This window comes from Camelus ferus, chromosome 2 (assembly GCF_009834535.1).
Source record: "Camelus ferus isolate YT-003-E chromosome 2, BCGSAC_Cfer_1.0, whole genome shotgun sequence".
Taxonomy (NCBI): Eukaryota; Metazoa; Chordata; class Mammalia; order Artiodactyla; family Camelidae; genus Camelus; species Camelus ferus.
The window spans coordinates 53,764,404-53,791,566 of record NC_045697.1 but is presented as its reverse complement, the minus strand read 5'-3'; the positions used below and the strand labels follow the sequence as shown (position 1 = coordinate 53,791,566).

General features: G+C 37.8%; 1 protein-coding gene across 2 annotated transcripts; it reads right to left on the bottom strand.

The window, feature by feature from the left end:
- Window positions 1-11,188: 11,188 nt before the first annotated feature.
- LOC102513151 (UDP-glucuronosyltransferase 2B31) lies at window positions 11,189-25,904 on the bottom strand. Of its 2 annotated transcripts, XM_032458942.1 has the most exons (6): window positions 25,139-25,904; window positions 24,378-24,526; window positions 16,576-16,707; window positions 14,527-14,614; window positions 13,460-13,679; window positions 11,189-11,685 (listed from the first exon to the last, which is right to left on the bottom strand). In XM_032458942.1, the coding sequence occupies exons 1-6, from the start codon at window positions 25,860-25,862 to the stop codon at window positions 11,406-11,408; spliced, it is 1,593 nt and encodes a 530-aa protein (XP_032314833.1). In that variant the 5' UTR covers window positions 25,863-25,904; the 3' UTR covers window positions 11,189-11,405. The 2 variants fall into 2 exon arrangements, with proteins under 2 accessions (XP_032314833.1, XP_032314837.1); XM_032458946.1 differs by lacking the exon at window positions 13,460-13,679 and having other exon boundaries at window positions 11,519-11,685; window positions 25,139-25,903.
- Window positions 25,905-27,163: the final 1,259 nt, after the last annotated feature.

The window sequence follows — 27,163 nt, the reverse complement described above, 5'->3', positions numbered from 1 at the left end:
GCTGGAAATGTCGCTGTGGTGTGACCTGACCCTGGGGCCCCATCCCTCCTGTAACCTGCTCTCCCTGATGGAGTTACCACCGGGCCTTGCCATCTGTGTGACTGGAGCTGCTGCTGTGCGCCGAGCCCCAGGTTCCGAGTCAGGGTTGCGTCCTGCCATAAATGTGGCCCTGCTGCTACTGCTTCGGACCTCCACCCTGGATTCCTACTTGTGGCTCTGACTGGCCACTCCCTAGGGCTGAGCTGCTGCTGCTGTACGCACCTTCCGTGAGTCCTGAGGTCAGGGCTTTAAGCTCTCATTGCTGGGGCCGCAGGGCTGCGCTCTGCTCCTCACCCTGGGTCTTCAGCCAGCGCTATGCCCCACCGTTACCAGGGCCACACTGCTGCTGGTCTGCACCCCACCCCCTGGGTCCTGACAGGGGGCTTTTAACAGGCCATTACTGAGAACAGGTGCTGCTACTCTGCACCTCACTCCTTGGGTCCTGGACAGTGGGCTTCAGCCCCTAGTTTGTAACATAATTTTATTAATTAATTAATTAATTAATTAAATTTTCAGTCATTCATTTACTTGCTTGCGTTGAAGTATACCTGATATACAATTTTGTTCTCAGTTTCAAGTTACAGCATATTTATTCAGTGTTTTGTTATATTATATTCCATTACTGGTTATTATAAGATATTGGAAATAGTTCCCCATGGTCCATGATAAATCTTGTTTTTTATCTATTTATGCATAGTACTTTGTTACCACATACCCCTAATTTGTCCATTCATCCTTTTTGGTAAGCATACATTATTGTCTATTTCCTGAATCTGTTTCTGTTTTGTATATAGTTTTAGTTTTTAGACTTAACATTTAATTGATAACTTAAAGCATATTTACATTTGTCTGACTTATTTCACTAAGCCAAATTTTCTCTAGATCTATCCATGTTGCTCCCAAAGGCAATATTTCATTCTTTCTTACAGCTGAGTAATAATCCTTGGTACACATACATCATGAATTCTTAAGACTATCGTCTGTTGATGTGCATTTGGATTGCTTCCATGTTTTGGTTATTGTAATTAGTGCTGCTATGAACATTGCAATTCATGTAATTTTTTGAAATACAGTTTTTGATTTTTTCATATATATACCCAAGAATGGAGTTTTTGGATCTTGTGGCAGTTGTATTTTCAGTTTTTAAGGAACCTCCATAAATTTTCCATAGTGGTTGCATCAATTTGTATTTCCAGCAACAGTGTATGAGGTATTCCTTTTCTGCACATTTGCATTTGTCTAATAATTAACAGTGTTTTTCACATTTTCATGTGATTGTCAGACGTATATGTCATCTTTAGAAAAATGTCTATTCAGGTCTTCTGCTCATTTTTTGATTGGATTGTTTTTTGCTATTCAGTTGTATGAGCTGTTTGTGTACTTGAATAACTCCTTTTGTTCGCATCATTAGTAACTATTTGCTTGCATCCCACAGGTTGTGTTTTCATTTTGTCCACGGTTCCTTTGCTGTTCAAAACTTCTAAGTTTCATTAGGCCTCATTTGCTTACTTTGCTTTTATTTTTTCCCCCTTTGGGGGACTAACCTAAGAAAACTTTTGCTATGATTTTTGCCAAAGATTTGACTATGTTTTCTTCTAGATGTTTCATGTTGTCAAGACTTATATTTAGGTCTTTAAACCAATTTGTGGTTATTTTTTGTATTTGACGTGATGGAATGTTCTTATATCATTGTTTTTAATGTGGCCGTCCATTTTTTTCATCACCATTTGTTGAATAGACTCTTCTCTCTTTTGTCTATTCTTGCCTCCTTTGTCATAGATTGACCGTAGGTGCATGCGTTTATTTTTGGGCCATCTATTCTTTTTATTGATCTATGTGTCTGTTTTTATGCCAGTACCACACTGTTTTCATACTATTGCTTTGCAGTTTTGGACTGATGACAAGAAGGGGTTATATCACCTTTTTCGTTCTTTGTTCTCCAGAATGTTTTGCCATTGGAGGTCTTTTGTGGTCCATGTAAATTTTAGTATTATTTGTTCTAGTTCTATGAAACATATCCTGGAATTTTGGTGGGGATTGCATACAAACTGTAGATTGCTTTGAGTAGTATGGCTATTTTAACATTATTAATTCTCCCAATCTAAGAGCAAGAGATATCTTCCCATTTCTTTGAATTATCTTTCAGTTTCCTTCATCAGTGTTTATAGTTTTCAGTGTATAGGCCTTCCACTTTGTGGTTAAGTTGATTCCTAGATAGTTTATTTGATTTTATTATTTGATATAATTGTTAAATGAGATTGCTTTTTCTTTGTCTTTCTTATGTTTTATTATTAGTGTGTAGAAATGCAATAGATTTTTGTATATAATCTTGTATCCTGCCACTTTACTGAATTCATTTCCTAGTTCTAACAGTTTTTGTGTGGAGACTTTCGGATTCTCTACGTAGAGTATCATGTCATCTGCACATAGTGACAGTTTAACCTCTTACCTTATATTTTGGATAACTTTCTTTCTTTTTATTGTCTGATTGCTGTGGCTAGAACCATAGCATCCCACGTTAAATGAGGCTGTGAGAGTGGGAATTCTTGTCTAGTACCTGAATTTTGTGGGAAGTCTTCCAGATTTTCACTGTTGAGTATTATGTGGTTGTTGGTTGTTGGTATGTCATAAATGGCCTTTATTACATTGAGATATATTCCCTCTATATCCCACTTTGATGAGAGTTTTTATCATGTATGTTTTTATCAAATCTTATTTTATTGAGACGATCATGTAGTTTTTGAGTTTCCTTTTGTTGACAGCAGTATCACACTGGTTGATTTGCCTCTGTTGAACCATCCTTGTGACCCTAAAATAATTGTAACTTGATCAGGTGAATGGTTATTTTAATGTATTTTTGGATTTTGTTGGCTAATATTTTGTGAGGATTTTGCATATATATTCATAAAAAATACTGGCCTGTAGTTTTTTGTAATGTATTTGGTTATGATATCAGGCTAATTGTTGCTTTGTAAAGTGAATTTGGGGTATTCTATCATCTTTAATTTCTTGGAATAGTTTGAGAAGGATAAGTATAAGTTCTTCTTTATATGTTTGGTTGAAGTCCCTGTTCTGGACTTTTGTTTACAGGCAAATTTTGTCTTTTTTAAGTTACAGAATCTATTGCACTTCTGGTGATCACTCTGTTCAAATTGAACCCTTTCTTCTTTATTTAGTCTCGTCAAGTAGGTGTATTTCTAAAAGTTCATCCATTTCTTCTAGGTTGTCCAATGGTTGGCATATAACTATTCATAGATTCTCTTATGATTTTTTTGTTATCTCAGTGGTATTGGGTTGTATTCTTTTTCTTTCACTTGTTATCTTGTTTATTTGGGTCTTCTCTCTTCTTTTTGAGCACAATTGATGTTTTGTCAGTTTTGTTTATCTTTTAAAATGATTCCCTTTTTTTATCTTTTCTAATGATTTTTTAATGTCCATTTTATTTACTTTCTCTCTCATCTTTATTAATTCATTCCATCTGCCATGTTTGGTCTTTGTTCTTCTTTTTCTTTTTCTTGTAGGTAGTAGATTAAATCATATCATTTTTTGAGGAAGGCCTGCATTGCTATGACTTCCCTCTTAGAACTGCTTTTGCTTCATACCATAGATTTGTAAAGTTGGGTTTTCATTTCCATTTGTCTTGTGATATTTTCTTAAGTCTTCTTTGATTTATCATTGACCCATTGTTAAGTATCATGTTTTTAGCCTCAATGTGTTCATTCTTTTAGTCTGTTTCTTTTCTGTAGCTGATTTCTAGTTTCATACCATTGTGGTTTAATAAATGCTTGATGTAATTTCTATCCTCCTTAATTTCTTGAGGTTTGTTTTTGTGACCTACTCTGTGGTGTCTCCTAGAGAATCTTCCATATGTGCCTGAAAAGCATCTGTGTTCTGCTTTTTTGGAAGTGGTGTTCTGTAGATATTAGTCCTAGTGTTCTACTGTGTGTTTAGGACCTCTGCTGCATTATGGGTTTTCTGTCTAGGCAATCTGTCTATTGATGTCAGTGGGCTGTTATAAATCTTCTATTACTGTGTTCCTGTCAATTTCTGCCTTAATTTCTATTAGTGTTTGCTTTATATTTTTAGGTGCTTTTATATATTCCTATTGATCTCTTATGTTGCTTTCATTTTTTAAAATTGTTTTTCTGTGTGCTGTTCCAATTGGGTGATTTCCATTATTCTATCTTCCAGATCACCTATTCATTGTTCTGTGTATTTTAGTCAGATGTTCATTGCTTCTAGATTGATTTTTATTCAGAAATTGAATTACCTATTTTTCAGTTGATTATCATAATTTCTATCCATTTGTTACAGTGATCTCTATTTATATCTAAAATTATTCTGAATTCACTTAGACTTTTATTACCTCCTTTTTGAAATCAGGGTCTGTAGACTTGTGTTCCTGTGTCATTATTTATTCTTTAAGGGGATTTCTCTTACTCTTTGAATTGGAAGTAGTAGCCCCTATTTCTTCATTTCAGCTAACTTTCTCTGCCTCTGTGAGTTTAGGAGAAACTCTGTATTGTGATCTCAAAGGGGTATTTTTATGTGGGAGCATCCCTGTGTAAACCGTATGTTTCCAATGTCTTTGGTGTGAGCTCTCATTTGGAAATGATAGTCAGCTACATCTTTCATTAGTTTGTGCTGGCCATTATCAGTTTAATAGGGGGTGTTGTGGCTATTGGAGTGTCTAAAACCTGGGCAGGGGTGAGACTGCTCTCTGCTCCATGACTATCACCACCCTGTCAGGGGTAGTACCTGCTCCACAGTTGTTGGAGTTGAAGCCTAGAGATTCGGGCACAGTCAGGGCCTTTCTCTTTAATAGTGTTCCTTGCCCCAAGGGCAGGGAGTGCTGAAGCAAGCAAGGCCTGTGTGCTCACAGATGTCAAGATATACCACGTGTGTAGGCATCTTTGGCTCTGCTCAGGTGCAGCCCTGATTTGTGTCCCTCACCTTGTTGTGGTTGTACCAGATGTATTGCAAAACTGTGATGTGGAAGAGGTAGGGCCAGAGCACTTGTTCAGCTGGTAGATGGACTGTCATTTGCTGGTCCCTGTGACTCTTGTAACGCTGGCTAATAAGCAACAGCATTGGAAACGGCCTCCGCAGCCAGACGACACTCAAGGCCCAAGCATTCTCTGCACAGCTAGACTGAGTCTTTTTTCAGGGTCCAGCTATTCCAGATCTTGTGTCAATCTATGGTGTGGAATGAACAGGGTGGATAGTTGCCCCTCTCAGATTTGGAATTTTGGCAAGGCAACAGCTGCCACTGTAGAGTCTGACCTTACTTTTTTTTTTTTTTTTGCTAGCCAGCACATGTGCATTTTTTGAGAGTGGATTGATGGATTCTCCAGCCCTGCTATTTGTCTAAGTAGTTCCCCAGCATCCAAGACACTTGTTTCCTCTGTATAAGACCAGGACTGAGGTGCCCAGTCTGTAGCTCTGCTCATTATCTCCCCAGGGGTGAAGGTCCACCTGTGAGGAACTTCTCTTTCTTCCAGATCCTTCCAAGGGGCAAAGTCCCAACCCTTTACCTTCCGGTTTTCATTTTTCAATTTTATTATATAGAATTGTTACAAATTTGACTGCACATATACAGTATATTATGGAACCACAAAAGCCTTGGAACTGCCAAAGCAATCTTTTGTAGGTTTTTTTTTTTTTTAAATCTTTCTTCTTTTTGTTCTGTTTTCTATGGTTTGATGACTAGAGAAGTTCCTTTAATATTTGTTGTATAGCTGGTTTGGTGGTGCTGAATTCTTTTAGCTTTTATTTACCTGTGAAGCTTTTGATTTCTCCATCAAATGTAAATGAGAGCCTTGCAGGATAGAGTATTCTTGGTTGCAAGTTTTTCCCTTTTATCACTCTAAATATATTGTGCCACTCCCTTCTGGCCTGTCATGTTTATGCTGAAAAATCAGCTGATAACCTTATGGGAGTTCCCTTGTATGTTATTGTTTGCTTTTCTCTTGCTAATTTAATATTTTCTCCTTATCCTTAATTTTTATCAATTTGATGACTGTGTGCTTTGGTGTGTTCCTCTTTGGGTTGATCCTGTGTGGTACTCTCTGAGCTTCCTGGACTTGGATGACTGTTTCCTTTCCCAAGTTGGGGGAGTTTTCAGTGATTATCTCTCCAGAAATTTCCTCAGGTCCTTTCTCTCTCTCTTCTCTTTCTGGGACTCTTGTAACGTGAAAATTAGTGTGCTTCACATTGTCCCAGAGTTCTCTTAAATTATCTTCCTTTCTTTTCTTTTCTTTTTTTTCTGTTGTGCTGTAGTAATTTCCACTAATCTGTCTGGTAGGTCACTGATCCATTTTTATACTTCATTTAGTCTATTCTTGTTTCCTTCTAGTGTGTTTTTCATTTCAGTGATTTTATCCTTCAACTGTGTTTGGGTATTCTTTGTATTTTCCAAGTCTTTGCTAAAAAACTCCCTCTGTGCATCTGTACACCTCTTGAGCTCTCTGAACATCTTTGCCATCAGTACTTTAAACTCCTTCCTCAGATAAATTGCCTTCTTCTCATTGTGGGTTCGTCACCATTTGTGGGTTCTGGCCAGCAGAAGTCCCACCGAGACGGAATGAATTACTCAAGACTCTGGGGAAATGTCAAGAGAGCGAGAGGGAGTCGGGAGCCAACTCCACAAGCCTCTCAAATCTCTCATATTTACTGAGTACAGTTGAAGCAGGAATTTAGGGAAGTACAGGGTAGGATCACAATGAGTACAAAGGCTTTGTTTATTGTTGGTGTTTGGCTCAAGGTCAGAAGACCCTTTTTGGTGAATCATAATCGTGTTGAGCCTTTCAGCTTATCAGGGCGGAACGTATGAGAATCAGCTTGCTTGACAAGATTTTCTTGGACTCAGGTGGCTGTGCCTGTCTTAGGTTGCCCCCTCAGGGGGTCTTACCTGTCATTGGCTAACCAGCCTTCTCACCTCTGAGTCTGCAGCTTTCTATAAGTTGTTTACCATTCCAGCCCAAGGCTGTTTTGGGGATAGAAGACTAACACCAGGCATGCCCAGCGTTTATAGCTGGGGGCCTGGGTCATTGCTAAAACCTCAAGGCAGGTACTAAGCACATCTTCTTTAAGGAGGTAAGTGACTGGGATTATTACAGTTTGTTAACCCAGTCATGGGCTCCCACAACTCATCACTTATTTCTTCTGAGATTTTATCTTGTGCCTTGGTCTGGGCAGTATTCTTTTGCCATGTCATATTGTCTGTCTTTCTATTTGTGTTTTTAGGTAGGTCAGTTACATTTGTAGACCTTGGAGAGGTGGCCCTCTGTAGGAGATGTGCTATGCATCCCAGCGGTACACTCCTCTCTTGTTACTCAAGGGCCAGGGTCCAGCTGGTCCCAGTGTAGAGTCTGGCCTGTGTTTGTGGATTCCTTCCACAAGCTTTGGGATTGTTTTTTTATTTCTGGTACCTGCCCCCTGGTGGATGAGGGAGGAACTAGAGGCTTATGCAGGTTTCCTGGCAGGAGGAGTTAGTGTCTGCCCACTGCTGGGTGCAGCTTGGTTCTGGACCTCTGGTGGGTAGGGCCCTGTCTAGAGGTGTTTGTGGGGTTAGGAAGTCTGCTGATGGGTGCGCTGTGTTCCCACCCAGTATGTTTTTTGGCTTGAGGTTTCCCTACAGGCTGTTGGGTGGGGCTAGTTCTTGGTGCTAGTGATCCAATAATGATACCAGCCTCCAGGAAAGCTCATGCAGATGAACACTCCTGTAATGTCCAGCACCAGCTTTTATGTCCCCTAGGTGAGCCACAGCTTTCCCCTACATCCCCAGGAGTCCTTCCAAAACCAGCAGACAGGTCTGTCCCAGGTTCTTATGAAATCACTGCCTCTGCCCTTGGACCTGGCACACGTGAGATTCTGTGTTCTATTCCCTAGAGAATGAAGTCTCTGTTTCCCCCTAGTCCCATGATGCTCCTGGAGCTAAGCCCCACTGGCCTTGAAAACCAGATGTCCTGGGATCTCCTCCTCCTCTCAATGCTGGAACCCTGGGCTGGGGAGTCTGATGTGGGGCTGAGAAGTCTCACTCCTGTGGGTGCGCCCCTGCAACTTAATCGTCTTTCAGCTTGTGGGTCACTCAACCCAGGGGTATGGAGCCTGATAATATTGGAAGCATGCCCCTCCTACCATCCCACTGTGGTTCCCTCTTTATGTTTAGAGTTGAAAAAGTTTTTTTTTTTTTTTTCGCTAGATTCCACTCTTTTTTTTTTTTTTTGATGGTTGTTTAGCAGTCATTTGTGGTTTTGTTGTAGTTGCAAGGAGAGACGAGCTCATGGTCCTATCGCTTCACCATCTTGCCCCTTTACTTTTTTTCCATCGTGCCTGGTTACAGGGAACTCTTTCTTGTAGCTTTGTTTTCGTAGTTCTGTCAGTTTACAGTTTTCTGTGACAGCTGTTCCACGTGAAGATGTATTTTTGATGTGTTTGTGAGGATCGTGAGCACCATGTCCGCCTACTCTGGCATCTTGGCACAGTCCTGTACCACAAATTTATTTCTCCTTATTTAGTTTCTGCATATTTACAGGAAATGCTGTTATTATCATTATTTGCATTTGAAACATGTTACATAAAATGTACTGCATAAACCTGTGGACTAAAATTATTATGAATGTATTTCCATGCATTTAAATCAGAATAGTTAATGTAAATTACATAGCACTATAGACACCAACTACATTTAGTGCTTTACAAGGTTAGTATATTCAGACTTTGAAGAACTCCATGAAGTGGTTAATACCATTACTTTATCTGCATTTCACTGATGGGGCAGCTGAGGCTTAGGGAGATACAGTAACACTCCCAACCCCACACAAGTCTGTGGCAGTTCTTCGGGGACTTAAATCCATGCTGTCTGAGTACAGAGTTCAAACTCTTAACCATTTTGGTATGGTGGGTCTCCTTTTTGGGTTACAGTTTTTCAAAATGTAACATTGATAATGTCCCATTATTAAGCTGTATCTTTATTGTAATATTATTACAAAGGTATAATTATTTTTCCAGTGGTGTATTACTGCATAAAAAGTGCCCTTAAAAGTAGGGGCTTAGAAGAGCAGTCCTCATTTTATTTTTATCTATTATAGTTCTGGGTGTTGTCTAGGCTCAGCTAAGTGATTATTGTAGGAGGTTTCTCAGGTGGCTACAGTCTTGTGGTGGCTGGGGTTGTAATTATCTGGTGATTGGTTTGAGAAGATGCAATCTGTTGGAGGGCCAAGTACTAGGACTTCTGAGGCATATCTATGAACTCTTCACAAATGATCATTCACCATGGGGACTTTGGGTGTGGTACAGGGCTCCGTGGTGAGTAGGGAAGTAGGGAGTGGACAGAGACAGAGAGAGAGAGACAGACGAAGAAATAGACAATATGTTGCAGTTTGTAACTGACTATTGGAGGTTAGACTGCAACATTTGTGAGACAAGTACAAAATTGTTTTTTAACTTTTTTTTTTTGGAAGGGAGATAGATAGGTTTATTTAGTTATTTTAATGGCAGTACTGCAGTTTAGACCCAGGACCTTGTGCATGCTAAGCAAACACACTACCCCTGAGCTATGGCCTTCTCCTCCCAGCAACAAGACTTTCTAAACTTTAAAAGAGAGGAAATTACTTGATGGGAGAGATGTCAAAATATTTGTAGTGATATCTCAGAAACACTATAAATGTAAGTATTGGAAGTAAGCCAGCAGAGGTCCCTGAGCTATTGTAAAATTAATTCAATATTGACATTAAAACCAAAGTAAAGGCATTAAATTTTTGTGAGTTAAGATTTTTTAAAACTATTGAAATTTTAAATACAAGTAGTAATACATTTATCTATAATATTTAAATGTTGCAGAATCAATTTGAGGAAAATTATTTAAGCCTCGATGTGTGATTTAAAAACTATTATATACTATGGCATCATTTTAGTTCCATTTTTAAATACAAGGTGTCAGTTATACATACAAATTGTATTGAAAATTCTGTGGCACATGTTTTCTATAATTCCCTAAACGTCAATGTTTTAATTTATTTTTAAAATAAATTATGCTTTCAGCTGAGGAATGACTGTCACATGATTTGGATGATGGTTTTGACCAATAAGACAACTATGCTTTTCCTCATCTGGACCACTTTGATAATAAAGTCCTTTCCTGATGTGCAATTTTCAAGAGTGCCTTCAGATATCTTCCATTTGATTTACCAATTTTCCATGAAATTTATATAATTTTGTATTCCACCCACTGTTACCAATTATGTCAGTCAAGGAGGGCCTAGGTTTAAGAAAATGATGCTTTTATTATTTTTTCTCTTGACAAAGGATTGAGTGTTTACAGATAATTGTTATGGAATGGATGGAGAAATAGGCTCCTGAGAAAGAGACAAAGAATGAGCTATACTGAACCAAAGTATGGTTATGTAGAGTAATATCCATTATTTCAATCTGTGTTCAACAAACACATTGAATTTCATAGTGTATCTGCAATAAGCTAAGTGATGCTGTGTCTTATTTTGATGGAATATATAGAGATATAGATATATTTTGGTACATTTGGAGGGAATGAAAATTCAATAATCCCTTTAGAGTATAGGTTGTATATTTTCTTGATTTAAAGTTGAAAAGTTATATCCATTATCAAAGGCTGATATAGGAATGAAAGCGATCAGGTGAATATTTTTAAAGGTAAAGAGAAAAAGAAATTCAGTCATGAAATCAAAGATTTTCACAAATGGCTCAGTTTTATAATAGGAAGCAGGTAGCAGTTGCTGTATGACTGATTCCACAGACATTTCACTGGGACATGACTTAACCCGGAGGAATGCAAGTGAGTTGCCATGGCTTTAGGTAAGGAGTGATGCTGAGGCTGGATGCACAGTAAAATCCAAGAAGTGTTCGTGGACTCACAAATGAAATGGAAGGGTGAATCTTTTACACAATTTCAAGTATTGAACAGTTTCTGTAGCAAGATAAAACTATAAAATTCTGCACCAAAATAAGGTGAAAATATTCTGAATATCTACAACATAATTTTGATACTGTGAGTAGACTTGTTATGGTTCTTTTGTACGTGCATACCATGTGAAACAGACTTAAATTCAATGATTTCTTTTTAGCATAAGTTTTTAATTAAAATAATAAATTTCAATAGATACCCTTATAGTTTATTTTTGTTTAATTTTTGGCAGCTTTTCTCTTTTCACAACATATTTCTAACTCTCAAGCAGGACGAAAACCCCTTGAAAGCAAATTTTGATCTTTGATGCTAAATTGAGAAATGTCCTTTTGTCACCGGAAGACAGGAACCTCATTCCTTCTTGCTGGGATCAACTGGAAGTGATCCATGTATGGAGCGTTCCTGTATCAGGCCTCAGATACAACTACTCCCTTTTATTCTTCTTTCCTGCTTTGGGAAACTTCTGGCAGCAAAACAGACAACATTTTGTGATGACAAAGATAGCAGTTGCCACACAGGCCAGCAGGAACCCAGTCACATCCAGAGAGTGGTACTGGTACCAGGTGAGGTTGTGGGCGGCTGGCCGCAGGTGCTTAGCTCCTTTGTGGCGCATGACAAACTCGATCCAGAAGACTGCTCGGTCCAGGGGCTTCACTGGCTGATCGTGCTGAATGGTTGATAACCTCATAGCATTCTGCTTGTAGCTGAAGGAAAAACAAATAGACATCAATTTAGAGAGTGATCTAGAAAATTAAAGTCTGCAAGATTTTCATGCAGGTGGTAAGAATGAGTGCCACAGTGAGTGGAAGGAAAGATTATCTTCCTCAGAGATGATTATAGAGATCTTAGCTAATGGCTAGAGGTTGTTAAATGCATTTGATTTCAGGCTATGGAAAGAGAGAGAAACTGGGAGAGGAGGAGTATTTCTAGCCTAAAGAATGGAATGAGTTGAGACACAAGAGTAAAAACAAACAAGAAAACGTGATTTGAGTGTTCCAAGCTAGTGAACGACCCCGTAAGTGATTGTTCACAGACAAGTTTTGAAATACTATAATAATCCAGAGATAGGTGGAAAATCCGTGTCGAGGTTCAGAGACACGTCCAGGTGGGGCTGGGCAGCAGCTGGTAGTGAGCAGGAACTGGTATTGACGTCTTATTAGTGAAGTGGTGGTTTAAAGTGTGGAAGTGATTGCCTTGGTTTGAATCCTGACTCTGGCACTTACCTTGTTGCCTGCTTTGTTATTCTTCTTTCCTCAGGTTTTTATTGTTAAGTGGAATGGTTAGGAATAGGATCTCATGTGATTATTTGGGGGAATAATATCGATTCTTAGAGGTATTTGTAGTGCACAATTCACTCTCAGTAGGTCATTGCTAGTATTGTTGTTTTTCTGTTAGTGATTTTAGAATCTGGGAAGTACTCAACCTTTCAGTTTCAGGTGTCGCAGTTACTGCTGAAATGGTTATGGACTAACAGACCAGAGGGGAGGAGGAATAAGGAGAGATGGCTCACGCAGTCTGAATCACAAAGTGCGATAGCATGGCTCTGTAGCAATAGCCTTGGAGGCACATTCTCTTCATGTGCTGGGCGAGCCTTGGGTTTTTCAGAGGAGGAAGTTATGCTGAAGTTTTTGTAATACAATAGGGAAAGACCAACATGAAGAAGTTACTCAATACGTGCGAAGGACTTCATACAATGTGTAGCATGTAGTAAACATTCTGTACGTAGCACCTAATAACTTATCTTCATTTTCTGACATCAGCTTTACATTATTAAAAATTAAAAAGGTATAATGATATTAGAGAAATGTGCTTTTACATAAACCACCAAATGAAAGATAGATGTCCTAAGAAAAGAGGAAAATGTGCTCCTTATGCTGCTCTTTTAGGAGAATAGATGGGCTAAAATGAAAATAGATAACACTGCTTTTATATCTATATAAAGTTCTAGTTGTTTACTACTTATCAGCAATGGGTTCAGAATATTAGCACAGAAAACATGGAAGTTGTTGAATGTAATAAGAATTTGAAATTGAATATGAATGTAGTTTACATGGCACAGGCATCTTGGAAGAGTTTAAAACACTTGAGGAGTTCTTATGCTGAAGGAAAGTCATAACTGTGCGGGTGGGTACTCTTATAACCTCATGATTCCCATCCTGAACCCTGTTCGTCCAGCTTCCTCTTAATCCTTCTGTTACCATTTTGGTGACTCTTCTCATTCTAATGATTAGCCCTTTCAAATTTCTCCACTATCCTTAAACCTTTGAGGAAGCTTTGTCATTAAGCCGCCAAACCCACCCCCCCCAAAACAAAACCTTAATGTAACATTGACAGTAGGCTGTCACTGACTGTTCAAAGCATTGACCAGCACTTACTCCTCATTGCGTTTATGTGAAAATGTATTACTGCCTCCCTGGCCTCCCTATGAGAACTTCTCTAGACAGAGTATGTAGTAGAAAAATATACATATGTACTCACGAAGGATTATTAATGACTTGCTTCAATGCATTGAGCAAATCTGTTGTTGACATTGTGTCCAAGTCCAGTCTGGCAGCTGCCCCCTTGGCCGTCATGTGAGCGATGTTATCGGGTTGGTCAGCAAACAAAGGAATGCCCACCATAGGGATCCCGTGGTAGATGGCCTCATAAATGCCATTGGTTCCACCATGAGTTATAAAAGCTTTGGTTTTTGGATGACCTAGGATTGAGTGAATTTCAGTAAAATGATTAATTAATGTTAGAAATCAAATGAGAACTGGCCATTACAAGGCAGTGAAAGAAGCAGTGTCCTTTCGATAACAGATGATTATACACATGAAACTGCATTTCAACTGCTTTCAGAACTCAGATCAGGAAGCCACTCAGTCTGCTGGAGAGGGAAGTGAAGCCTTCATGAAAGGAGTGCTGTGTGAGTTGAATTCACAAATGTACTCCAGATTGTCAGGTGAACAAATGGAAAGAACATTCTGGGTAAAAAAACCACATGAGCTAAAAACGGGTGAGGGCATGTCAGAAAACATAGTCTCTTAAAGAAATAGTAAGACATTTAGTCTGATAGGGAGGGTGTCAAGGCAACAGGAATCATAATGGTCGTGACACTGAGACCAGAGAAAGGAAAAGCTACATTTTATCATGAATTGTGTTGACAGCCTCATGAAAACAATTGTGAAGTATTTTCCTACAAAAAATGGGGTAATGAAAATGAGCCGCTGTTTTTCAGGAATATTTGATATACTCGTTAGAGGGGGAAAGATGTGTGTAAGGAGTGAGTTCAGAGACACAGCAACAATCCAGGATGTTCTTGATAATTTTACTGTGAGAAGTAATTACAGCCAAAATAAAGATTCTGTCCATAAAAGATGTGACTCTTCAATAAAAAACCAACTGTTATGTTTTATTCTGGTTTCCCACTAGGAGTGGAAATAACAATGAAGAATTTTTGCATGTTTGAATAATAAGTGCTGGGTAAGTTGGTTTCCTGTCCCAGTGCTGTCACTCCCTCAGCTGTTACTCTTGTTTCCAGCATTTGTTCTCCCAGGTCTCACCAAGAAGGTCGTTCTGGGGGATCCACTTGTACAGCCGAGTATTGGGTCCTAAGGTATCTGGTTTCTTGCCATGGTATCTCCAAAGAACCTGTTAGGGTGAAGTAGATAGCTTATTCATGAGTTGAACTTCAAAGTTATAGCACGTTAGAATTCTAAAGAGATGAAAAGACATCCAGTTAAATGCCTTCCATACGACAGGTCAGGAAATGAAGACAGCAGATCCTAAGTAGGGATGACTAGTAATGCACTGACATCAATAGGAATACCCACATTCTGTGTACTTATTTTTATGTTCAATGAGGTATGGAATGAATCATGACATATCACACATGATGTCATTGACAAATGAATTTTTCAATGACAAATTCAAGTATTTATGAAATTGTTAGGTAGTCTGGATTCTAGTGAAAAAAGCAAAACAGTGGCAAATTACTAATAATCTACACATTTGTTTTGCTTTATTTTATATACTAGCTCTTATTTCAAAGTTGTTATTTGCTGAGTTATTTCTTATCGACTCTTAAGGAATGGAGTTTACGTATATCCACTCGTTAATGTGACAAGTTATTTTATTAGAATTTTACATGTTTTGATTTACTAATAGAAAGTACCTGCAGTTAGCCACTTAAGAGAAGTAAGTATTTCTGCTTATTTATAATTTATTAATAATAAGACAATTAATGCTGCTTAGAAAGTAAAACTTCTTTTAGATTACAAATTGTTAAGCGCTTTAAAAAAAAAAAAAGAGAGAATTGGTATTTTTTGACATAAATCCAGATTATTACCACTATTAGTAAGTGTGAAAACATTTAAGTTTAGAAAGGAGGAGCATGTGGTAATTTACAAGTAACAATAAGGTATTGGAAAAGCTCCAAAAGTGGGATGCTAAAATTATTCAGCTGACCCTGAACACTTCAACAGTGAAGCACAGTGCATTGACAGCAGTGGTTAATGCGGTTTTCATATTCAGCACCAAAATAAGCCACCCATTTTGGATTTCCAAGTAATTCTTACACATTGGATTATAATTTCCTGGTGTCCAATTTCTATTTGCTGTGTGAGTGAAAGTGACGTTATGTTCTCAGCAAAAAATTAGCTCAGTTGTTTAAGAGAAGACTACAATATCAGATAGTAAAGTAGGAGTAGGTCACAAATAACCAAAGATCCCAGGTGTATTTTATTTTGTAGAGAGTAAGTTACTGCTGTATAATATGGGGAAGGAGGCAGTAGAATCTTTTCCATGCCAGTCTTCCTTATGCTTGACTTTCTCAAATAGTCCATTCTCCCTCCTCAGTCAGGAAGAGTAATCTGATAGGCTGGATGCAGAGTCCGTTATAGTCCACCCTTTACAATGCACAGGGTTCACCTTCAGGGCAGAACCCCATCTTCACTGTTTCTCTTTTATCTTCCTGCTTCAGGCTTTGGTAGGACCAAGGCACCCAGGGCAGGCTGATGTTTGTTTTTGTGTAAATCATGGTGCCTGACTGGGTGTCTGCAGGCAGCTTGGGGAGCCCTGATCATCTTTTCTCTGAATAGCACCCTGAAAAGCACACTGAATAGATCTGTTCCAAAATTTAGGGAAATAAAGGCAGCCAGGATTACCTGGCAAGTATAAACTGCATAGCACATTTCCGACTTTTATCAATATTGCCCAACGTTACTGTGCTAGTACAATTACTGTTAAAATTTAACTCCTGAGAACTTCTGTGTGTGTACTGTGTCCTCAGGAATCCTTCAAGGAAAGCAGCGATGACAAGGCAGAATTTGGTGATTTCTCTACCTGCCCACAGTACCATTATACTAACCAGATTTCGCACTGCATCTCTCATGTATATTTACTTGATTATAGTGTGTATCCAAAATCATTGTCAAGACACTGTCTGTATTATTGCAGCACCTGCTATGTATATTCTGGCTTTTAAATATTTGAGACATGTTGGGGCTATCATAGTAATTTACCTTTCTTGCAAAGTATGTTTATAGTCAAACTTTTTACAAGATTTAACTGTCTGATTTTATAGTTGTCTACTATTATGTTTCTTTATCTACCTTTTGTGGAATCTGGGCAAGGGCTGATGCAATCACATTGGCTCTTTCTTCTGTTATGTTAGTGACAATCGACCCCAAAGTAAACACCACAATACCATCTTCTCCTGAGCTCTGGACAAACTCTTCCATTTCCTGTCAAAAAAGAATTTTCTCCATTACAAATGAGCAACAGCATAGCAAACGTTATTGAAAGGATTGCTACAAACAGCTGAATAGTAAAAATTCTGATACAATCAGGAATTATTTCAGTAGTGGCTTTTTGAAAAAAAAACCTGATAAAATATATGTAACATACAATTTACCATCTTAGTCATTCCTAAGTCTGTAGTTCAAAAGTATTAAGTACATTCACATTGTGGAACCGATCTGTAGAACTTTTTCATCTGGCAAAACTGGAAGTCTGTGCCCATTAAAAACTCCATTTTCCTCTGTGATCCCAGCCCCTGGTAATCATGATTCTACTCTACGTTTCTACAAATTTGATTACTCCACATACCTCATATCTGTTGAGTTGTAAAGTACTTGTCTTTTTGTCACTGGCTTACTTCCCTTATCCTAAGGTTCATTCATGTTGTGTCATGTGTCAGAATCTTCTTTTAAAGACTGAGTGATATTCGAGTGTTTTTGTATTCCATACTTTGTTTATTGCTTTATCTGTTCATGGAGAATTGGGTTGCTTCAAGTTCTTGGCTCTTGTGAATAATGCCTTTATGAATATGGTGTGCAAATATCTCCTTAGGGTGCTAGCTTCAGTTCTTTTGTATACACATCCAGAAGAGAAATAGCTGGACCATATGGTAATTCTATTTTATATTTTTTGAGGAAACTCCTGAAATGTTTTTAGTAATGGCTTTGTTTTTAATAGGCCTCATCCATGAGGTCCTTGGGAAGGAGATGTGTGATGTGAGGTCGGTTTCTTCTGTTATATGTATGTGTGCAAATGTGTGCGTATAAGGAAGAAATGAGATAGAGGCAGTACACAGTAGTGAGGAGGACACACTGGTAAACAGTGTTAGACTCTTCATCAGTCATGTTATTAATTACTAACATAGATCCTTGGAAGGAGGTCACACAGCAGGATCTTAACTCATCTTTAATTCTTTCTTATTATAGTTCTACTAAATCCTTTGTTTATTCCAGGCCCTTTCTAGAGAATTAGTTTGGAGTAGTCATTAGTATTTCATTTCCCTGACTGTGATCACTAAGAAAAAGTTAGGATTTGAATGACTTTATCCTTCTCACAGATCTATAATCCTCATACCTTAACTTTAAGTTACTCAGAAGTTCCCCAAATCTGTCTCTAAATTACGAGTCACTGACATTGAGGAGTCTGGTATTATAGTTTAGAATTTCTGTGAAACAGCCCTGTGTGTCCTATTAATAAGCAAGAGATATGCTTGTGTAGTTGCATTTCTGAGTGAGCATACTGCTGGGTTTGTTTCCATAGGACACCCTCTGCTCTGAAATCACCTTGTATATTTGCTGTCACAGTAGGATGTGCTATGTGCAAGGGGCTGTGAGGGACCCTCATCATCACCTCACTAAATCCCTGGGGGAGCACCTGCCCCACAGTGGGAGAGGAACACCAGGCTTTCTGTAGCAGAGATCTGGTCACCTGTGAGTAGTTCATGTCAGACTAAATAAAGCTCCTGGTGAAGCTGTATTTGATTGGAATTCTCTCAGAATTAATTTGTCTTGTAGTCCTTGACCCTAATTAAAAAAATTTCTTACTCTGCACTAGAATAGTTCCACAATGTTCAATATTCTCTATTGAAAAAAAATGCAGAGGAGCAAAATTTTCCTGATTATCTGATGAAACCATATACTGCTCTCTTTGAAATGTCTTTCTTCTTTTTAACATTCACTATTATTTTCTCTCTGGAAAATTCTGACCCCATCTTTCCGTTTAAAATGTATAGTTTATGATCATGATTAATGTCATATTTTTTATTAAAGTATAGTCAGTTTACTCTACTATATTAATTTCTTCTATACAGCATTGTGATTGTTATATATACACATTCCTTTTCATATTGTTTTTCATTATAGGTTATTAGAAGTTATCGAATATACTTCTCTGTGCTATAGAGTAGAAACTTCTTTAAAAACTTCTTTTCAAAACTAGTTTTAATAGGAACAAGACAAGAGGGAATTTTTTTCAAACTCTTACCCTCCAGGCTTGTGTATTGTGTAGATTATTCTTCAAAATTATATTTGCACCCTGATGATCAGTTTCAGTTTTGATTTCGCTGAACTTTCCTGTGAGTCTAATGGTGTATCCAGATAATGTGTGTATTCCCTGTGACCATGTTCCAGCATTTAAAGTGTTATGTCTTCAGCGTTTTTTTTCTCATTGGCTTGCCCCCCAAAGCTGCTTCATGTCTCCTGGGGATGATGGATCTCTGTCGTACTGTTGTAATACATCCTTTCTTTAAAATTTAATTGCCGTTGTGGACTGGTTATTCTCATTGTCTGACATCTTTATGAAAATAAAAGTTCATGGCATGAAAGTATGCAAAATGTGAAAATGTATAAAAATTAAATAAGATTTATCTATACTCTCGATCCTTAGTTTAAAATGCTATGTCATTTTTAAAAGATAAATATATTTGACATGTAAGATTATTGAATTTAAGTTGTATAGAATATTGATTTGATACATTTATATATTTTAATAAGATTCCCGTTTTGATGTTATATCACACATCTATCGTGACACATGATTATTATTCCTTTCTGTAGTTGGAATAACTAAGATCTAGTCTCTTACCAAGTTTGATGGTTATAAAATTGTTGTCTACATTCACTATGCTTTACCTTAAATCTCTAGGGGTAATTTACTATAAGATGCAAGTTTTTACTCTTAAATAACATCTCTCCTTTTCTCCCATCCCCTAGCCCTTGGTAACCACTGTATTACTCTCAGTTTTTACAAGTTTACTTTTTTTAGATTCCACATATAAAGGTATCATACAGTATTTGTTTTGCTCTGTGTTTTCAAAAAGATGAACACTGATGATAACCTCTAGCTAGATTAACTAAGAAAGAAGACTCAGATAAAATTAGAAATGAAAGAGGAGACATTACAACTGAGCCTACAGACATACATCGGATCATAAGGGATTTCTATGAAGAATTACGTGCTAACAAAATACATAACCGAGAAGAATCGGTAGATTTCTAGAAATATGCAACCTGTAAATACTGAAACAGATAGATTTAGGAAATGTGAACAGTCATAATGAGTGAAGAGTTTAAATCAGTAATCACAAACTGCCCAGCATAGAAAACCACAGGGCCAGGTGGATTCACTGTTAAATTCTAACATTTGTGGAGTAATTAATGCCAGTCCTTCAAAAACACTTCCAAAAATTAGAAAGAGGGAGGGAACCTTTCCAAACTCATTCTACAAGGACAGTATTATGCAGATACCAAATAGATAAGATCATTACAAATAAAGAAGAGTATAAGCCAATATGCAAGATGAATATAGATGCAAAAATTCTCAAGAAAATATCAGCCAGCCAAATTTAAAATTCAAAACACACTGAAAATTTTATATACCATGACCAAGTGTGATTTCCCCATGGAACGCAAGAATGGCTCAACATACCCAAATCAATAAGTATAGGCCATTGCACTAATAGAATGAAAGATAAAATAACTTGATCATCTCAAGAGAAAGAAGGGCATTTGAAAATATACAATAGTCTTTGATGATTAAAAAACCTCAACATGTTCGGTATATAGAAGACATACCTCAGCATAATAAAGGCCATATGTGACAAACCCAAAAGTAACATTATCATCATCAGTGAAAACTTGAAAGCTTTTCTTCTAAGATCGGGAAAAGGCCAGGGTTCCCACTGTCACACTCATTCAACATAGAACTAAAAGTCCTAGCTTAGATCATCTAAGTAAGATAAAGAATTAAAAGACACTCAATTCAGAAAGGAAGAAGTAAAATATTCATTTTTTTTTGCAGATTACCCATTTTTTTGTACAGAAAATTCCAGAGAGTCAAAGAAAACCTGAAGTAGTAAATGAATTCAGTAAAGTTGCAGGATAAAGAAATTATCATACAGAAATTAGGTGCATTTCTCTATATTAATAATGCAATATATGAAAAACTATTCATTCAATATAGCATGAGAAACAATAAAATAACTAAAAATAAATTTAACCAATGAAGTGAAGGATTAGTACAGTAATAATTATAAGAATTTGTTGAAAGTTAAAAAAAAAAAAAGAGATAAATGGAAAGGCATCATTTGTTCATGCGTCAGAAGAATTGATCTTGTTAAACTATCCACACCACCCAAAGCCCAAGGCGTCACACCTACCAATTTCAAATCGCAGTACAAGCTATCGTATTTAACAATATGGTACTGACCTAAAAATAGAGTTTGACAAGTGAAGCAGAATGCAAAGACCAGAATTAAACCTCTACATATATAGTCAACTAATATCCAACAAGGGAGGGAAGTCCCTCAGTGGGGAAAAGTTAGTCTTTTTCGTCTCAGAAAACTGGATAACCAAATGCACAAAATGAAAAGAGACCCCTCTTTTAGACTCTCCTACAAAAAAATTTTTGTAACATTTTTTATTGAGTAATAGTTATTTTACAATGTTGTGTCAAATTCTAGTGTAGAGCACAATTTTTCAGTTATATATGAATATTTATATATTCATTGTCACATTTTTTTTTTCACTATGAGCTACCACAAGATCTTGTTTATATTTCCCTTTGCTATACAGTAGAATCCTGTTTATCTATTCTGCATTTTAAAATCCCAGTCTGTCCCTTCCCACCCCCTGCCCCCTTGGCAACCACAAGTTTGTATTCTGTCTATGAGTCTGTTTCTATTTTGTATTTATGTTTTGTTTTGTTTTTAGATTCCTCATATGAGTGATACCATATGGTATTTTTTTTCTCTTTCTGGCTTACTTCACTTAGAATGACCTTCTCCAGGAACATCTATGTTGCTGCAAATGGCGTTATGTTGTCGGTTTTTATGGCTGAATAGTATTTCATCATATAAATATACCACATCTTCTTTACTCGGTCATCTGTTGATGGACATTTAGTCTGTTTCCAAGTCTTGGCTATTGTAAATAGTGCTGCTATGAACATTGGGGTGCAGGTGTCATTTTGAAGTAAAGACTAGGAATAGATTTACCATATGACCCAGGAATCCCGCTCCTGGGCATATATCCAGAAGGAACCCTACTTCAAAAAGACACCTGCACCTCAGTGTTCATAGCAGCACAGTTTACAATAGCCAAGACATGGAAAGAGCCTAAATGTCCATGAACAGATGACTGGATAAAGAAGATGTGGTATATTTCTACAACTGAACACTATTCAGCAATAAAAAATGACAACACAATGCCATTTGCAGCAACATGGATGTCCGTGGAGAATGTCATGCTAAGTGAGGTAAGCCAGAAAGAGAAAGAAAAATACCATATATCATTCATATGTGGAATCTAAAAAAAAGAAAAAGAAAAACAACATAAATACAAAACAGAAACAGACTCATAGACACAGTGTTCAAACTTGTGGTTGCCAAGGGGGCTAAGGAGGGGGAAGGGACAGACTCGGATTTCAAAATTTGTTGATACTGACAGGAGTATGCAGAATAGATAAACAAAATTATACTGTATAGCACAGGGTAATATGTACAAGATCTCATTGTAGCTCACAGCAAAAAAAAATGTGACAATGAATATATGCATGTTCATGTATATACTGAAAAATTGTACTCTACACTGGAATTTGACACAACATTTTAAAATGACTATAATTCAATAAAAAATGTTTTAAAAAAAAGAATTTGCAGTCCAAAGGTATATTGTGTTTTACCATTGAAAAAGATATCAGTTTAATTTTTCCACCAATAAAAAATAATAAGAAAGGATGTCCTAAGGTCACAAAATAGTTTGCTAAAGATTGCTTGCCTCCTATTAATGTCTTAAATTCATTTAAAACATCATATTAATGTAAAACAGATTAGATTCTTACTTCCTTTCATAAGGAATAGCATCCTATAAACTGAAAAGAATTTTTTGTAATTTCACACAATGGGAAGTTTTCAGATTCCAGTGGTAGAAATTATTTGCTCTTTGTTATTTATGTCCAGAATTTATGGTGCTTGTATACTCAGTGTACATTTTCTCTGTGCTCATTCTGTCAGCAGCTACAAGGTTGAGACCTACATTCTTGAGAGTGCTGTACTGACGTCTTCTATAGGGTTAGTTAAGGCAGAAAACACCTGCCCTAATAAACTAAGTTATGTCTCTCATGCTGTAAGATATAAAATTTTCAGATTTCAAATGAGGAATAGCTGAAATGCTGCTGTGAAAGGAAAGAAATTTTGGATTTGGCTGCAAAAATTGTTAGAGCATGCATTTGTATTTTTGAGGAATGATCTTTTTAGCTAGAGCCCTGGTGAAGTGCCTCAATCCTTAGAAAAAAATTTTAGCCTGTCGTCTTGCTCATCAGATTGCCAAAACCTTAAAAACTCTTAACATTAAAACATTCTTAATTAATTTTATTAATTACATTTTATTTAAGTTTTTACTAAGTTACTGTTATTAACTTAATTTTTTAATTAAATTTTTTAAAATTTAGTTTTCAAGCCCTCCATGGAGTATCTACTCTCTTGGAATTTGCTAGAGGATATAATCTTGTGTTTAGGAAAACCAGTTCTATTCACTTAGGAATTAGATCTAGGTGGCTGGCACATGTTGGTTTATTTTTAGTAGGTAATAGTAACAAAATAACAATAATGACAATAGTCAATATTTCTTCTGGATCAGTGTGTGCCAGACATTTTGGATGTTCCATGTGTACTAACAATTTTATCCCCACTACAACTTTATAAGGTTGGTACTTTTACCATGAGTCAGCGTGGTCATGTCTATATGAACACTGTAGTCTACTTTTTCAGCATTGTTGCCTGTATCTCTCAGCAACCTGCGAAATGGTCTCCCTTTGCACTCTTACCCCTTTATAACCCAACCCAGTCAGTACATTGGCTGTTTTCTTTAAAAAATGTGATCGTACCTCTTCCTTGCTTAACCTTCTTAATTTTCTCCCTAATGTCTTACTCAATGCTTCAAACTCCTTAGAATGTCTGTCTCCAACTTAACTCTCCAGCACCATCTGCGTCTTTACTCAGCCTCTTCCTTTTCAGACTAAACTTGGACTTCTTCGGAAGTGTCACTAACTACTCTGCCTGGCTGTCTTTTGCATCTTCCTCCACCCCTGACCTACCCCTTCTGCTTATTCCTGCACATGTTCAGATCTCACCTTAATTATCAAAGAATCAGAGATACTTTCTATGATTTCTGTGAATGTTTCCTTAGCATTGTGGTCTTTCCTTATTGTAACCCTCTTCACACAGTGTTTATGACTTGCCTGTATTCTGTCTTTTCAGGTGGACTGTCAAGTAGCAGAAACTGGGTCTATACTATTTCTCTGCATATGAGCACTCACTTCTGGAAGATGCTAGACCCTTCATAATTATTCTTTTAATGACTGTCTGATGCGTTATTATATGTTGAATAATGAAGGCTGTAGTTTAACAAAGTTTCAAATCATCCCAATTTGTTCTGTAATGATAATGAAATTCAGATATTTGTGTTGGTATAGAAATGTATGTGTTTCTAATAAGCAAGTCAGTTTATCCAGCTACGCACATTTCTCTGCTGTATTAATCACTCTAAACAAAGAATGCATAAGTATTCCTCTTGAAAATGCAAAAGTAACAAAAACAAAACACACAGGAATAGGTGACCTTAGGCAGAGGTTTGGCAGGTTTGCAGTGGAGGCCTCCAACAAATTCAAAATTTGGTAGCAGTGGGCGAGGGAATTCAAAATCCCAAAAGGTTCGAATGAGCCACATGTCAGCTTTCCCAATTGTCTCCAGTAATGTAGTGGGTCTTCCTTAAAGGAAAAATGAGAACAAAAAGAACAAATGTTAGATTAAATGACAATACTATCATGTGAAAATGTTAGATAATTTCTGAAATGGAACCTGGAAGGATGTAGCCAAAGATGTGTCTATTTTTGATAAAGCAAATCTATTTTTAATTATCTGTACTATGCTGTAACACGGAAACTGTGCTACACAAGTAGAAAGTATTTCTAAATGCTATCCAGATACTTGTGGTATGAATATGCACATAGCTCTTAAATCTACATGTTTTTATTTTCAGGATATTTTAGGAGGTTTCTAGTGACCTTTTTTAAGTTAGAAAATGAAGTTTAGTAAGATGGATTACATAATTGCTTGGAGATGTCTTAAGTGCTTCAATTTGTGTTTCATGACTTTTCGGAGTGTGCTGCACTAGTAATGGGCCACAGGGTCATGCCTTGCCCTGTAACTTAATGTTTCCATGTTTATTATGAAACTGAGGCCGAATTTTATATTTTCATTTCATCATTTCATGTTCAAATTTATAGAACATAAATTTCTGTGACTTTGATTTATACGATTTCATCTCCCAAGGCACTAAAAAGTTAGGACTTCATGCCACCAAGTGAAACATGACTTACCTAGTACTTCACTGTAAAACTGATTCCAATTCTTCTCATTAAATGTCTGAAACCAAAAGTCAAAATAAAGTACGTACATCATATTTTTCACCCTCTCCATGAATGTCATTTGATCACCTAATTCTGACATGATAACCGGTACGTAGGATGGTGGGAGTGGAAGTTTTCCACCATACTTCTCCAGTGCAAAGCCCGGAGAGAAGCGGAGACTGTACACTAACGGGATTTGAAGTATCTCAGCCAGCAGCTCACCACAGGGCCCAATGGCATCTGCAAGAACGACGTCAAACCTTGATTCATGTAGTTTTGTCATAAGTTTCTTGTTGGAAACAAGATCTTTACAGACCTTGATTTGCATATCAGAATATTCCTGAAAGATACTTTGCACCGTTGAAAAATAAGTCCAAACCGAATCTTTTGCCATATATGTCCATGTATTGAGCATATGCTCAATGGTATTCTCAAAATCATGTTTGGTTAAGAGTGTTGGGAAAATCTCAAATTTAATAGCAGATGGTTTGCTGGGATCAATCAGAACAGAAGCTTGAGATGTCAGGACAGTCACCTCATGACCCTTCATGACAAGTTCATCCAGAATTGTCTTCATATTAATCCAATGACTATATTCCACTGGCCACACCAGCACCTTCCCACAACTCCCAGAGCTAAAGAAGCAATTCAGCTGCAGCAGCAGCAGCAGAAGTGAGATCCATTTCAGAGACATCTTGTTCAGATGCAATGCTGTTAAAAGATTATTGTATTCTTTTGCTATCGCTCATGCTTATATCGAAGGAGAAATCAATCTGGAAGTTAAAATACAACTTCTAAATCTCTACTAGTACATTATATGAGTAGTCAGCAGCTGTGGAAATCAAGTGAAAGGGCAAAGTGTAGAACACTTGGTGTTTCTACAGTGTGTTTACTGTTGTGTTGTCAGTGCTGTCACCCCTCTAAATGTCGATGACCTTGCACATGCAAGTCAGCTGTATTATGTAAGTAATAAGATTGATGGAGAACAATAGGAAGCGAAAGGCTCTTTTGTCTGCAGTCTCCTTGATGCAGAATTTAGATACAGTGATATCAGCAAGATGGAGGGTTACGTTAGAAAGTCCAATACTTGTATTCCACAAGAACAGCAGAAACTGTAAATGAGCAAGGGCAACCAATGTGAATTACTTTGGGAAATCTCTGGACTACAATGAAGAGGCAGCAGAATCCCTGCAGAATACAAAACTGACGATGGCCATGTAGAAAAGCACAGGAAAGACTTTACCTACCTCGCCTCATCCCCCAGTTCAGAGCAGCCTGTCACAGCAGAGATGCCCTGAAGGCATTTCACCCCCTGGGGAAGAAGAGACCAGGAGGACCCCAGCAAGCCTCTCCACCCTAGGTGTTTGTGGCCTTTGACACCGAGGACTTCCAAGATCTTCACCAACACAGATTCCAGCTGACAGAGCTGCCCAGAGTCCCTGCTTCTGCGTCATTCCTGAGGCTGGAAATGTCGCTGTGGTGTGACCTGACCCTGGGGCCCCATCCCTCCTGTAACCTGCTCTCCCTGATGGAGTTACCACCGGGCCTTGCCATCTGTGTGACTGGAGCTGCTGCTGTGCGCCGAGCCCCAGGTTCCGAGTCAGGGTTGCGTCCTGCCATAAATGTGGCCCTGCTGCTACTGCTTCGGACCTCACCCTGGATTCCTACTTGTGGCTCTGACTGGCCACTCCCTAGGCTGAGCTGCTGCTGCTGTACGCACCTTCCGTGAGTCCTGAGTCAGGGCTTTAAGCTCTCATTGCTGGGGCCGCAGGGCTGCGCTCTGCTCCTCACCCTGGGTCTTCAGCCAGCGCTCTGCCCCACCGTTACCAGGGCCACACTGCTGCTGGTCTGCACCCCACCCCCTGGGTCCTGACAGGGGGCTTTAACAGGCCATTACTGAGAACAGGTGCTGCTACTCTGCACCTCACTCCTTGGGTCCTGACAGTGGGCTTCAGCCCTAGTTTGTAACATAATTTTATTAATTAATTAATTAAT

What these genes read in the sequence shown, in the direction of transcription:
- LOC102513151 (XM_032458942.1), bottom strand. Translation starts at nt 25,862, where the DNA reads ATGTCTCTGAAATGGATCTCACTTCTGCTGCTGCTGCTGCAGCTGAAT. An exon ending in CTGCCAAACCTCTGCCTAAG is followed by an intron (nt 16,708 to 24,377) that starts GTCACCTATTCC and finishes CTTTTTTGACAG; the next exon opens with GAAATGGAAGAGTTTGTCCA. An exon ending in CAAGTCATTAATAATCCTTC is followed by an intron (nt 11,686 to 13,459) that starts GTGAGTACATAT and finishes TTTTTCCTTCAG; the next exon opens with CTACAAGCAGAATGCTATGA.